Genomic DNA, 13,337 nt, shown 5'->3' on the forward strand with positions numbered 1-13,337 from the left:
TACAAAAGTTAAAAGAAAATCAAACATATGCCCAGCTAAAAACAATAAATACAGATATTAAAAATGACATAAAAACCCAACCCATTCCCCTTCAGGCCAGGCCGGCTTGTTCAAATAAGAATGTCTTCAGATCGCGACGGAAGGAGCGAAGGTCGGGCGCCATCCGGAGCTCAACTGGCAACCGATTCCATAGCTCCGGGGCGCCCACAGAGAAGGACCTCCCCCTGGGGGCCACCAATCGACATTCTCTGATCGGTGGCACCCTGAGGAGGCCCTCTCTGTGGGAACGCACAGGGCGGAGGGAAGTTGATGCCGGCAGCAGGTGCTCCCTAAGGTACTCCGGACCCATGTAGACTCCAGTTCAGCTTCTCAGGCACTAGTTACTGAGTCTGAAAGAGGCTTCTACTCACATTTGACTAAATGCCTTCGAAACGTTAGTGAAAAGGGAACCTGAATATGTTCTTTTACCAGATGGGGAAATTTGATCTATGGTGCCTGATTGGAGAGAGGATTCAGATAAGCGCACAACTATTTCTATATGTAGCCACTTCCCTAATGAAGCCAAATGTACCATCTCTTATAAACATGGTCAGCAGGCACACTGATGTGGAAGGAATCTGGACTCCATCTATCATGCTTCTGCTAACCCCTCATACACTCACTGGACATCCTTATACTTTGCAGTCATCAAGGGACATGAAGCATTAAAATAAAATACTCCTACACTCAATCTGAACCTGAAAGCTGTGTGCCTTTACTATGGGATGGTTGTTGTTGTTAGTTGCGAAATCGTGTCCGACCCATCGTGACCCCATGGACAACGTTCTTCCAGGCCTTCCTGTCCTCTACCATCTTCTGGAGTCCATTTAAGCTCATGCCTCCTGCTTCAGTGACTCCATCCAGCCACCTCATTCTCTGTCGTCCCCTTCTTCTCTTGCCCTCAACCTTTCCCAGCATTAGGCTCTTCTCCAGTGAGTCCTTCCTTCTCATTAGGTGGCCAAAGTATTGATCTGGCCTTCTAAAGAGCAGTCAGGGTTGATCTCCTCTAGGTCTGACCAGTTTGATCGCCTTGCAGTCCAAGGAACTCGCGGGAATCTTCTCCGGCACCATAGTTTAAAGGCCTCAATTCTTTGGCACTCAGCCTTTCTTATGGTCCAACTTTCACAGCCATACATTGCAACTGGGAAGACCATAGCCTTGACTATATGTATGGGATGTTAACTGGTGTCAAATGACAACTAAGAGAATGTTTCATTTCCTTCCTTCCTTCCTTCCTTCCTTCCTTCCTTCCTTCCTTCCTTCCTTCCTTCCTTCCTTCCTTCCTTCCTTCTTCATGGTAGTCCCTTTTCAAGCCTACGTGTAAACATTGATGTAGACATAGTTTCCACCAAGTCTGTAAAACGGATAAAAGCTAATTTATTTTAAGAGAAGGAGACAGAGGCCAACTGTGAGCATTTCTCCTGGATAGCAGCAATGTGGTACTGAAATCTTATGGACAGCAGCACGTATTTAAACTTTTTACTCTAAATAAAACAATAGAAAACCAACAAAAACAGTCTAAGTTAGAAGAACACCGTACATCACGCACACGCACACGCACAAACATATAAACAGATGCACACCCATATGCTAACATATGTACACATGTAGTTAAGCACCTGCCCATGTACACTGATAGAGAATTCAGTTTCCAAGGGCTGGTGCTTTTGTCAGAAAATGTGTATGTTCACACATACAAGTGCACTTATGCGCAGACATTCTTTGTGTATGGCGGGGGGGGGGGTAAGAATTGAGAACAGCACAGGCATTCCTGAGGTTGCTCAGTGGGTGTGGAATGCTGGTGGTCGGGAGAGGAGGGGACAGAATGGAGTCCTTGATACTTTCTGAACTTGATTGGTTGCTTGCTGACTGATGATGTTACCTAGTCTGGTAAGGAAACGTCTGCAAGCAATCAACCAAGGACTCCACAGTTCCAGCATGAGCTACAGGTACTTTCTTCTGTTTGGAGCAGAGTTTTTGGAAAGCCTGAACAGGTGGGCACGTGTCTTAATCAACTGCCCATATTTCTAGTTTCAACTGCCCAAGATAACAAAAATACTTTCTAGATCTGAAGATAACATTTGTATGTATGCATCTCTCCCTCTCTCTCCCTCTTCTTCTCTCCCTCTCCCTCTCCCTCCCTCTCTCTCTCTCTTTGTGTGTGTGTGTGTGTGTGTGTGTGTGTGTGTGTAGCTTATTGTCTGCTTTAGATGGTTACTTTCCGAGAAGCATTTGTCTCTTCATTTTTTTGGGGGGGGGGGAGACAATGTACTGTACTGTATAGAATAATCTTCCTCCTTGGATCCACAGTTGCTTTGGAGTTGCTTTTTCAACACTTGGATAACCTACATGGCATCTTCTGTAGTTCTTTCATTTAGCTTCATAATTCATTTTTGACGTGTGGCTTTAACAGCAGCTGGGAAATAGGATAAGTACATTGCAGTATGACCAAGTGGAATATTAATGCATGTCCACATGGTTTGATAAAACTGGTCCAAATCTCTTTTTCAATACTATTTGTTTCCCATAGCAGGGGGCAAATTATTTTTATTTTCCACAGTGCAGTTGCATATCATTCCAAATTAAATGGCAAAAGTAAAATATTTGTTTTGTTCCTGAAACATGATAAAAACTTTCACAGAGTTTGAAGTTGCAAACAGAATTACCCCACTGTATGATCTTTTTTTTTGTTTTCCAGCCCAATCCCTTATTTTATAATCCCTTTTTCCTGTTTATCCATAACCTTTTCATTTAGCTTTGCCACAAATCCCTGGATGACAATCATGAAAACTGATATTAGCAACCCCATCAAGCTTAGTAACAGAGGCTTTTTATGCCCAGGTTCAATCCCCGATTGATATTAAAAAATAAAATAAAGATTAATATTCTGATAGAAAAATTTCTCTGCTTGAGGTAATCTGCTGAAAGCCAGAAGAAACAGCATAGGGCTGTATAGATTAATGGTCTCTTCTATCTAAAATGAATTAAGGCTTAATACAAGAGGATCCAAGTTCTAGAGCTGGTGGGCAACTTGTAATGTTGACGTACGACCATTTTTCACATACGATCATTACAGCATTTCTGTGGTTCCATGATCAAATTTTAGATGTTTGGCAACTGGCATGTATTTATGATGGTTGCAGCGTCCCAGGGCCATGTGATCACATTTTGCTATCATCTGACAAGCAGAGTCAACGGGAAAGCCAAATTACTAGTTGCTGTTTTACTAATTTTACAACTGCAGTGATTCACCTAACAACTGTGACAAGAAAGGTTGTAAAATGGAGCATAACTTATTTAGCAACTATCTTGCTTAACAACAGAAATTTTAGGCTCAGTTGTGGTCATAAGGACTACCGCATTTTTTTGTGTATAAGACGCTATTTTTTCCTGCAAACACCCTGTTCAAAAATCAGGCGTGTCTTATACAAGTGCAGCGTCCTATACACAGAAAAATAATGGTTACCTCCGCAGCCCAGGGCATGCCTGTGTGCGTTGCCATGCCGCCTGGTGCAGGTGTCAAGCCCCTGTGGGCTTGCCACTAATGGGAGGGAGGAGGGGGCAAGATTGTCGGCCAGCTGAGCTTCCGGATTTGCTGGAGTGCCGAACAGCTGATCAGCATGGAGAAACTCGCGTGCCAGAGCGTCTTAGGGTGCATCTTATAGACGGAAAAATACGGTACCTGTATCTGCTGAGCCCAATAAAGGAGAATATTTGTAGTTCAATAACCCAGCAGGACATCTATTTTGTAAATAGATAACTCTCAGTTGAAATGAGGGGTCCTTGGTGCTCTCTGAACTTGCTTGTTTTCTTAACGCATGTTTCATGACCCAAACTAGGTAAGATCATCAGTACTGATGATGTTACCTAGTTTGGTAATGAAACGTCTGCAAAAAAACAAGCTCCTTTTCCTTAAAGAGGCCTTGCTACTTTTCGCCCCTGGAACACGCTGCCGCTGGCACCAACTCCTCCAAAAGCCTGTCTCCCTTCCTCTGGGCCTGCCGACAGCCTCATCCAGTTCCTTCGCTCCATAAGACCCGGGGCTTCTCTTCCTCTGCCTCCTTTGGAAACAGCCCTGATTTGCAATAGAATCCGTCGCTGGGCCAGCAGTCAGATCTCGCTGCCGGCAGAACAATTTCAAACAGCGCCAATGACTTTTAACGGTCTCACCAAAAGTTCCAAAACAACTAGAAACTCGCCATGCCAGCAAAGATTGTCGGTCGTATGTTACCTTAGTTCCACCACGTTGCTCAAATACATTAAAACCTTCCCAATCATGTGGCCTATATCCCTTACAGTATATCCCTCCCAAAACTTTTCACCTTTGAGAGCCAATACAGCCTCAGCCAATCTAGGCGCCGCCATCTTAGAACTTATGCCTTATTGTTATGAGTTTATGTATGTACTATTGGAGCCAGCTGATTCATAAATCTGTAAATAGATCTTTCAAAGCTTCCAGGCTTCTGTAACATAAAGAAGCCCTACTGAAGCAGAGTAAATTATTACCAAATCCAGCAACCAATTAATTTCACTATAGAAAATTTATAAAAAAGATATAGGAACAGAATATTTTCCAGCTATTATTCCTTTGCATCCTTTTCTTGAGAATAATTCAGACTGAATAATTGTAATGTAATTATTGTAATGAAATAAAGGATTTCAGCCATACAAAGCTAGGAATTCCAACATAATCTCAGTGCAGAGAACTGTTATTGACTGAAGAAGGCACATGTATTTGTGTACTTTTTAAAATAGGTGAATGAGGACTGTAATATTATAAAAATGATTCACAACAGAGTTATATATTCTCTCCTGTTTTTTAGAGAATCTTCTCAATGCTGCAGTCCTCCTTCTATTTACACTGTAATGAAGTTTATTTTTGAACAGAATAAAATTTTGTTCTTTTGAGAACCTAGTAGAAACAAAATTTTTGGAGATTCATCATCTTCCTTCAAAGTGGAGCAATGACTAAAATTGAATTGAATTGAAATACTTTATTTGGCCAAGTGTGATTAGGCACAGAAGAAATTTGTCTCCAGTGCAGAAGTTCTCAGTGTACATGCAAAGCAACAGAATAATGATAATCATCATCATCATAATAATACCAATAAGAGGGGGAGTAAGAAAGATAAAAATAAAGGATAAATAATAAAAAAAATGGGCTGAGGCAGAGGTTTCATCTTATAGAGAGCTTTTACAAATGAATCACTATGCAACTTTGTAATATACTGTCATGGTTCCGATAGATGAAACCCATCAAAAGAAATTTGAGGCAAAATTCTTCCTTAAAGAACATTTATTTGGGAAACAAAGTATCAGCACTACATAGCTGAACCCTAAAACTAAATTCCCTTCCCCCTGATGCAAAATAACAAAGTATAATTCCCACCCCCAATAAACTGTCATAAAACACATTCCCCAATTAGCTTCAAGCGCAGGCTCTCTCCTTAGCTCCTCAGCCCGCCAAAACGTTATCAGCTCGTCCTTGAGTTCCCATATTATTATTATGGCTTACTGAGCTTACATCCCAACCCCCAACCCCCACCCTGCTGCACCTAAATTCTAAAAATAAAGAAAAGCATGTTAAAGGAGAAGAGAAAATGGCTGCATTTTTATTAGTTGTCAGAGCAGGAACATCCAATGTTGGCAGCGTTGACATATACTATGAAAACAAGCACCCTATGTGACATTTAAGAGAAGAGAGGGAGAGTCAATACAGGAGCAATTCAATTCCATTGCTGCATTGGTGGATGGGAAAATTATGTCTGGTATCATTAAGGGCTGTTTAATCAACTTTAATTTATATGTGATTGCCCCAGACAATTTACAAAGTAATGGTGAATTAAATTATTCATTTCTCATTGAGATAACATCAGCCATCGATTTGTTTTTCAGATGCAGCTGTGTTGAACCAGATAACCCAAGCAATACTACCTTACAATATTGGCAGTCAGAAAATGTGTCCTCATCTGCAATACCTTGGGCAAATCTTACTGTGACTGTAAGTGCGCCACCAACCTGGATTGATGATGGGTTTTTAAAAGTTTTAATTTTTAACTGTGTAATTAATATTTGGGGCTGTTATTTAATTTTTTCTTAACTTTTGTACTGTTGTTTTTTATTGCTGTTAGCCGCCCTGAGTCCTCTGGGAGATAGGGCAGCATATAAGTCCCATAATAAATAAAATAAATAAATAAAATCATATTGTGAATGCATTCAAGGTGTACATATAGAACCCATCTGGGTCGCATACAGGGGCTAACGGCAGGCTGTTCTCCCCAGTCTGCAAACTACTTCATTCATTCATTCATTCATTCATTCATTCATTCATTCATTCATTCATTCATTCAATCATTCATTCTCTCTCCTTGCTATTCAACTGAGTATTCAAGATGATTGGCAAAAAATAAAACATAAAAGGCATAAAAAGTCTCAAAATACAAATTACAATTTATGCTAAAGTCAAGTAACAAATCAAACCCTGGAAAAGAAGATGACTATTTTTTTTTAAAAAAAGTGTTCACTATGACGGGAAGGAGGAGAAGGCCTCTTCACTTTGCACCAGATATGCAAGCAGTTCTGAAGACAGGTAGTAGTGATCTATTCTAGGAAAAGAGGCTTTGTGTATTTCATTGGACTCCCTGAAAAAGCAGATTCTGATCTCAGAAGAGAATTGACTTCCATCTATTTTTTGAGCTGGGGTGGGTGGGAGGGGCTTTTGATATTTGCCCTTGGCTCCACATTTCATTCTGTTTAGAAAAATCCCTTGGCATCCATATCACATTTTCAGTAGGCCATAAGGTAGCAGGGTAGTCATAAACACGAACTCTTCTTTTACCAGCATGATGAACGTGAATCAGTACGATGTTCTTTATTATGGTTGATAACCAGGAAACCTGGTAAGACCGATAAAACAAGAATAAAAACAAAAGCAAGCAGGAAGGAAAGAAAGTAGAAGATAAACTGCCCCTACTTTTTGGACTAATCTTCCCAAGCATTTGTGGAGGCCCCACCTTGTTGCAATTCTCTAAATGTTAAAGCTGTTCCATTCCACTACATTTTGGCTCCCAGATGACTGACCGTGGGACCTATTCTGAGTTTCATCTTGGCTTTTCATTTGCGGTTAATTTTTGGTTTTGGATATGGCTTTTGTAATGCTTATTATGTTTTCTTTCTGAAATAAATAAACAAAGAGAAGTCAAACAAAATAGATGGTGCTTGTCATTCCGGCTAGACAGTAAATAGTAAGAATAGGATGAATCTGAGTGGCCTGAGAATCTTACTAAGAGGAGAGTTGTAAAATGTCTGAGAATATCCTTAGACAAAGCACAGGGATAAAAACAGGCTATGTACAGACTTTTCTTAAATGTTCTTTCCAATGCATCTCTTTTGATGAATTATGATCATTAGTTAAATAGCTAAAATTGATTTAATGATCATTCTAACCTCTGAATGATTTGGCTTCCTAAAAATACATGTCTTGGAAGACAAGACTAGTCTTATTGTCTTCTGATGTGTATAATTCTCTGATTTAATCCTAACTTTTTTTTTGCAGAAAACTTCACTTTCCAAATGTTCTTTCCTCCACTCCCTTCCCTGTTTAACAGGGGAAAACCTAGTCTAGGCCAGAGGTCTCCAACCTTCCTCGGTTGGCGGAACAGAGGGAAAGCGCAGGGGAAGCATTTTAGGCACGCGCATGCACGCACGCACAAACGGGGCCACAAGCACATGCGATCCAACTGGGGCGGTGCTAGCAGCTGCGTGACACTTGCTAGTACCGCCCCATTTTTGCCGTGTGGCGCCCTGTTTTTGCTGCGTGGTGCCTGTTTTCACCACACAGCACCCCATTTTCACCACACAACGCCCCGTTTGCATAGCGGCAGTGGCACTAGCGCGAGTGGGGATGAGTGTGTGCGCACACATGCAAGCACTGGCCAGCGTATTCTGCGGCCCGCTGGCCAGCAAGCCACAGCCCAGTAGTTGGCCACGGCCCGCAGTTTGGACACCCCTGGGCTAGACAATTTCCCATTAATCTGTCAGTTCAGCCATAGGAAAGAGTGTAACCACATAGACTAGAGTGCAGATTGCTGACAGAACTCATTTAAATGGTCTTTTAAAACATTTACAGTGAACAACTATGCATGCTATGTGCTGCAGGGCTTGATATGGAAATATGATTCTGGATATGTTTGTACAGGTAGTCCTGAGTTGTAACAATTCACTTAGTTACAGTGGTATTGAAAAAAAGGACTTAGGACTGTTTTTCACAGTTACGAATTTTGCAGCATCCCCATGGTCACGTGATCAAAATTCAGATGTTTGGCTACTGGTTCGTATTTATGACTGCTGCTATGTCCCAAGGTCATGTGATCACCTTTTGTGACCTTCTGGCAAGCAAAGTCAATGGGGAAGCCAGATGCGTTTAACAACTATCAGCTCCAGTGGGAAAGCGAGATTCACTTTTTGGGCCCAATTGTGATCGTAGATTGAAGACTACCTGTACAAAATGTTTCTGCACATAGAAGGAGGGGAAATGCACCATGAAAAGCTTGGGAATGTGTACCTTTTTGAATGAGCATTCAAATATTTCAGCAGACAAGTTTTATCCTAATGTGGTTGTGTGGAGTCTATCGCCCCCTTGTGGCAACAGAAAGACCTATCTAGTAAAAGCTACCAGAAATTATTTAAATGTTTGTATAGTCATCTGATGTTTTCCATCACAGAAGATGTCTTTACAAACCAGTTACTTGGCACTGATCCAGAGAAAATGGTTTTGAGATTTTTCAATGTGCACTTTATCCTGCCTTAAGTTAGTTATTAAAACTTAGATAATTTCTTCTAAGTACTGCATTAGCAAAACAAAATGAACAAAAACATTGCTACCAAAAATGTAAAATAATGATTGCTAACAAATTGAGGGGAAGTGCCAGATTAGAATAGACCTCAGAACCTTCCAGTAATATTCCTCATGCGACTACAGTCACTGGCTGGTATGAAACGTGATATCAACCAGGTCTGAACCTCTCTGTTCCTCACTATCTCCCACTAGTTACATTTAACCATAGCTAATCTATTATGGCTTTAAGTCAGATTAGTTGTTTTGAAATAACTGTCTGAAGCCGATTTAACATCTTGACTAGTTCTGTGTGTGCTTTAATTGAGCCAGAATATGAGGCTCAAAGAAGAGAGAGAAAAAAGGGAAAGCTAATGAGGAAACATATAACGATGCCTCTAATTTCTGGCTGTTAAATTTAGCTTTAGGATTCCAGGGAGCAAGTGCTTAAGTTAGTCCAAGCTGTTGGGTCAGAATTGCTGGGAAAGCACCAGCAAATTGGAAGAGGACACATGACCTCACGTAGCATCTGCCATTGCAAGTCACCTTTTCTTCTGGGCTCTGTATTGCGAAGGGTGAAAAACAATCCCTTTCAGCGCTTGCCAATCGGAATTAGCAAGGGAAAATGATGCTATTTAATCTGTGGGGTCCTTGGTGTTCTCTGAGTTTTCTTGCAGACGTTTCCTTACCAAACTAGGGAACATCATCAGGGCGCTGATGATTATGTATGTTCCTCCAGTGTTTCCAGACGGCAGGGATAAAAAGGCGTAACATTTTTCCTAACTTCTTTAGCAGCAGAATTAATTCGCCAACAATTGCACTATCAATATAAGTCCAGAGCCAGTTCTGAACTCCTAGATTAGAGTTTCTGTATATAATATACATATATATTTTCAAACATGTAAGATATTTAAATGTACAATATAAACTGATGGGTAGTTTTTTTTTTTTTTTTAAAAAGTCTACAATAGACTTCAATGTTAGGTTTTAGACCATGACAGTGAAATATCATGGAGTGTAAAGTCCCATCTTTGGTTTCTTTATAAAGGGTTGGGAACTATGGCTCTTTTATGACTTGTGGATTTCAACTCTTCCATCAGGCTGACCTGGATTGATGATGGGTTTTTAAATATGTTTTAATTTTTAACTGTAGTTAATTTATTTTGGGGCTGTTATTTAATTCTTTTTTAATTTTTGTATTGTTGTTTTTATTGTTGTAAGCCGCCCTGAGTCCTTCGGGAGATAGGGCGGCATATAAGTCCCAAAAATAAATAAATAAATAAATAAATAAATAAATAAATAAATAAATAAATAAATAAAAAATAAAAAAATAAAAATAAATAAATAAATAAATAAATAAATAAATAAATAAATAAATAAATAAATAAACAAACAAACAAACAAACTCCCAGAATTCTAAGCTATGCTGGCTTAGAAATTCTGGGAGTTGAAGTCCACAAGTCATAAAGGCGCCATAGTTCCCCACCTCAGCATGCCATCAGTTTGCAAACAGAAACAATGCCTTTGCTTTCTCTGCCAGGAATGTAAGACCTGGAAAGGAATGTTCATTGGAGAAGCCTGTCGCGATCATGGGCCTTATGTTCCAGATGTCCTCTTCTGGTCAGTCATCTTATTCTTTTCTACAGTCATACTGTCATCCACACTGAAGCAGTTCAAGACTAGTCGTTATTTCCCAACCAAGGTAATTTAATTTTTTTTTTGTAATCAAATCATGAAAGAAATATTGCAAGCACACGATGCCGGATACAGTTACCTCTAACTCAATTATTATTAGTATCATCTTGGTTCGGCAGGGCAGCATTTTAGAGACGTTTAATGCCATGGGGGCATTGATATCTGAGAATAGCAATGGAGAAGAGAGAAAGTATGTTTTAACCTTTCTTTGTTTTCCCCATACTGGGCAGGGATTAACGTTCGGCAAAATAAATAAATCAAATGCAGGAATTTTAAAATGAAAATGTACGGATAGCCTTCAACTTTGCAACATCCCCCAGTCATGCCAATTACTCAGCTTTCTTGTTGTTGATCCAATGCTGTGGTCATTAGACAAATCAGTTGTTCGCTATGAGCGGGTTTTGCTGAAACAAAAAGTAAATGTCAGTTTTTGGCAAAAATGTAAAACACGGTCATGTGTGAACATGGGATGTTGCAAACGGTTGTAAATACAGGCCAGTTTCTGAGTACCCAAAATGCAGTTACATAGCCGCATGGGGCAGAGGTCACTAGAACTGCGTTACTGGTTGCAAGTACGCCTGGAGAGTCCATCATAAGTCAAGGGGTACCTGTATGTAGCATGCTTTAAGTGTCAGGTCCTCCTTAGGGATAACATCTCTTAATACAACAAGGCAGCTTTAAGCATATTAGTACCTGAAGCCAAAACTCAAATGCTTCTGCATCCTGTGGTTTAGTGCTAACTTTCTTTCTTTCTATTCTTTCTTTTTTTTTTTAGGAAAGAAGCTTCCAGTTTATTTATTTATTTATTTTTATTGCAAATTTTATTATTTAAAACTTTGGATAAAGTGTTAACGGTCTGACATTCCTTCTGCTAACTTTCTTATGGCTTGTAGAGTTACGGATTGCTTTGTAGCCAGCATTATACCAAATCTACTGCTGCTGCTTTCTCACAATTCAATCTTCAAGTATTTCAGAGGGTCTTTAACCAGCCTTCCCAAACTGCTGCCTCTAGTCAGATAATGTGTGTGTGTGTGTGTGTGTTGCTTGTCTATGTTGAGGAATTGTCAAAGCAGCTGCACATTTTTTAGGTTCACAAAGAAGACTTTAAAGAACAACAAAGGTGCTGTGCTCATACAGGTAGTTCGAAGCACTTACTCTGTAAGGTTGTTGAAATCTGAAACAACCCTCCTGGTATTGCTTTTTCTTCCTGTTCATCTATGAAAGCTCTTTGCATTCTTAGTGATGATTGGCTTAATATTTACAGGTACGGTCTGTGATAAGTGACTTTGCCGTCTTTCTCACCATCCTATCTATGGTGGTAGTTGACTATTTCCTCGGGATCCCATCACCAAAACTTCAGGTTCCAAATGTTTTTAAGGTAATTGCTTATCAAGTTATGCTAGACCTCACAAAAATCTGGCATTTGTTACCACCAATGCATCTTACAGCTATTTCATGCTGAATGTGATTGTAAAATCAGGAATACGAAGTTTGTATAGCACATTTTTAATGGAGGAATTTAAGAATAAGCTCAAAGGATAAGTGAAGCTCAGGATGCTTTTCTTAACTAAGCTTAGTAAGGACTTCCTTGCTCTGCTCCAGTATCCATGTTAAATCCCTAAAGACCTTGTAATATTAACAGCAGAATCCTGCATAGAATTTTTAAAATATGTTCTTTAACACAGAGGTCCCCAACCTTTAGGGCACCAGGGACCGGTTCCGTGGAGAGAGGTTTTTCCGTGGACGGGAGGGGGCGTGGTTTTGTGTGCTGCCTGCATCCCGCAAATGGGGCTTTGCTTGTTTGTGCGGACCGGTTGCTGGCATGCCGCGGCCCAGTACTGGTCCACGGACCAGGGGTTGGAGACCCCTGCCTTAACACTTTTTTTTTATATTTTAAGAACAAGCACTGTGCCCATTTGAAATTTGCAGGGATTATTTTTAAAAAAATTCTGAACCATTACCAGTGCTATTATAATGGTGTGAACCTAATGTAAAACATATTGGCTTTATAACATATAGCACATTTTGCCCTTTTTTCAAGGGCAAATGATGTTTTGATTTAATAAGTTTCAACCGTCTGAATGTGCTTGAATTCTTTTAGCCTACCAGGGATGACCGTGGCTGGATTGTCTCACCCTTGGGTCCCAATCCTTGGTGGACTGTCCTAGCTGCTCTAATTCCGGCTCTTCTTTGTACTATTCTGATATTTATGGACCAACAAATTACAGCTGTTATTATCAACAGAAAAGAACATAAGCTAAAGGTAAGAAAGTAACTCCACGGAATTATTTTAACCTTTTACTTTAGAATTCCAGGCTTCCTGCATATTTTTAAATGTAAATTATTTACTTGACAGCATTTAAAAGCAAGTATTTTGTATCTTTCACTACAGATTATCGGTAGAGAGGAGAACATATTTCTTGATGCAAAAGAGGGTTAATGCATGTCAGAAATGGTGATGATTTTTTTTTTGTTAGCATGAGTAGGCAAACCTGCTCCAGCATAGATGCTATTTCATAAATATTATCTAGTGGAGCATTTATGCAAAAGGTCTATACATCAGGCATGAAGATGTAATTTGAAATTAGTTCCAACACACTTAGTGGACTCTGACATTGTTTTGAATTGCATTATAGACCAGAATATGAAGAAATAAATAGCAGTGATTCTGTAAAACAATCTTATCAAAATTAATGTCTCCTGGATCATTTGGGTTACAATTTCTGTCATCAATAGCCTAACTTGGCTAGCATCTAGAGAGTTGAAGGTT

At 39.8% G+C, this 13,337-nt stretch overlaps 1 protein-coding gene across 2 annotated transcripts in view; it reads left to right on the plus strand.

The window, feature by feature from the left end:
* The window catches only part of SLC4A10 (solute carrier family 4 member 10), a 66,814-nt gene that overhangs the window by 30,596 nt on the left and 22,881 nt on the right, over nucleotides 1-13,337 (plus strand). For both annotated transcript variants that reach the window (XM_083348520.1, XM_083348521.1), the window contains 4 exons: nucleotides 5,935-6,040; nucleotides 10,413-10,574; nucleotides 11,832-11,945; nucleotides 12,669-12,830. In XM_083348520.1, coding sequence (XP_083204646.1) covers nucleotides 5,935-6,040; nucleotides 10,413-10,574; nucleotides 11,832-11,945; nucleotides 12,669-12,830 — 544 coding nt within the window. The remainder of the gene's footprint in view (nucleotides 1-5,934; nucleotides 6,041-10,412; nucleotides 10,575-11,831; nucleotides 11,946-12,668; nucleotides 12,831-13,337) is intronic.

This window comes from Vipera ursinii (assembly GCF_947247035.1).
Source record: "Vipera ursinii genome assembly, chromosome: 1".
NCBI lineage: Eukaryota > Metazoa > Chordata > Lepidosauria > Squamata > Viperidae > Vipera > Vipera ursinii.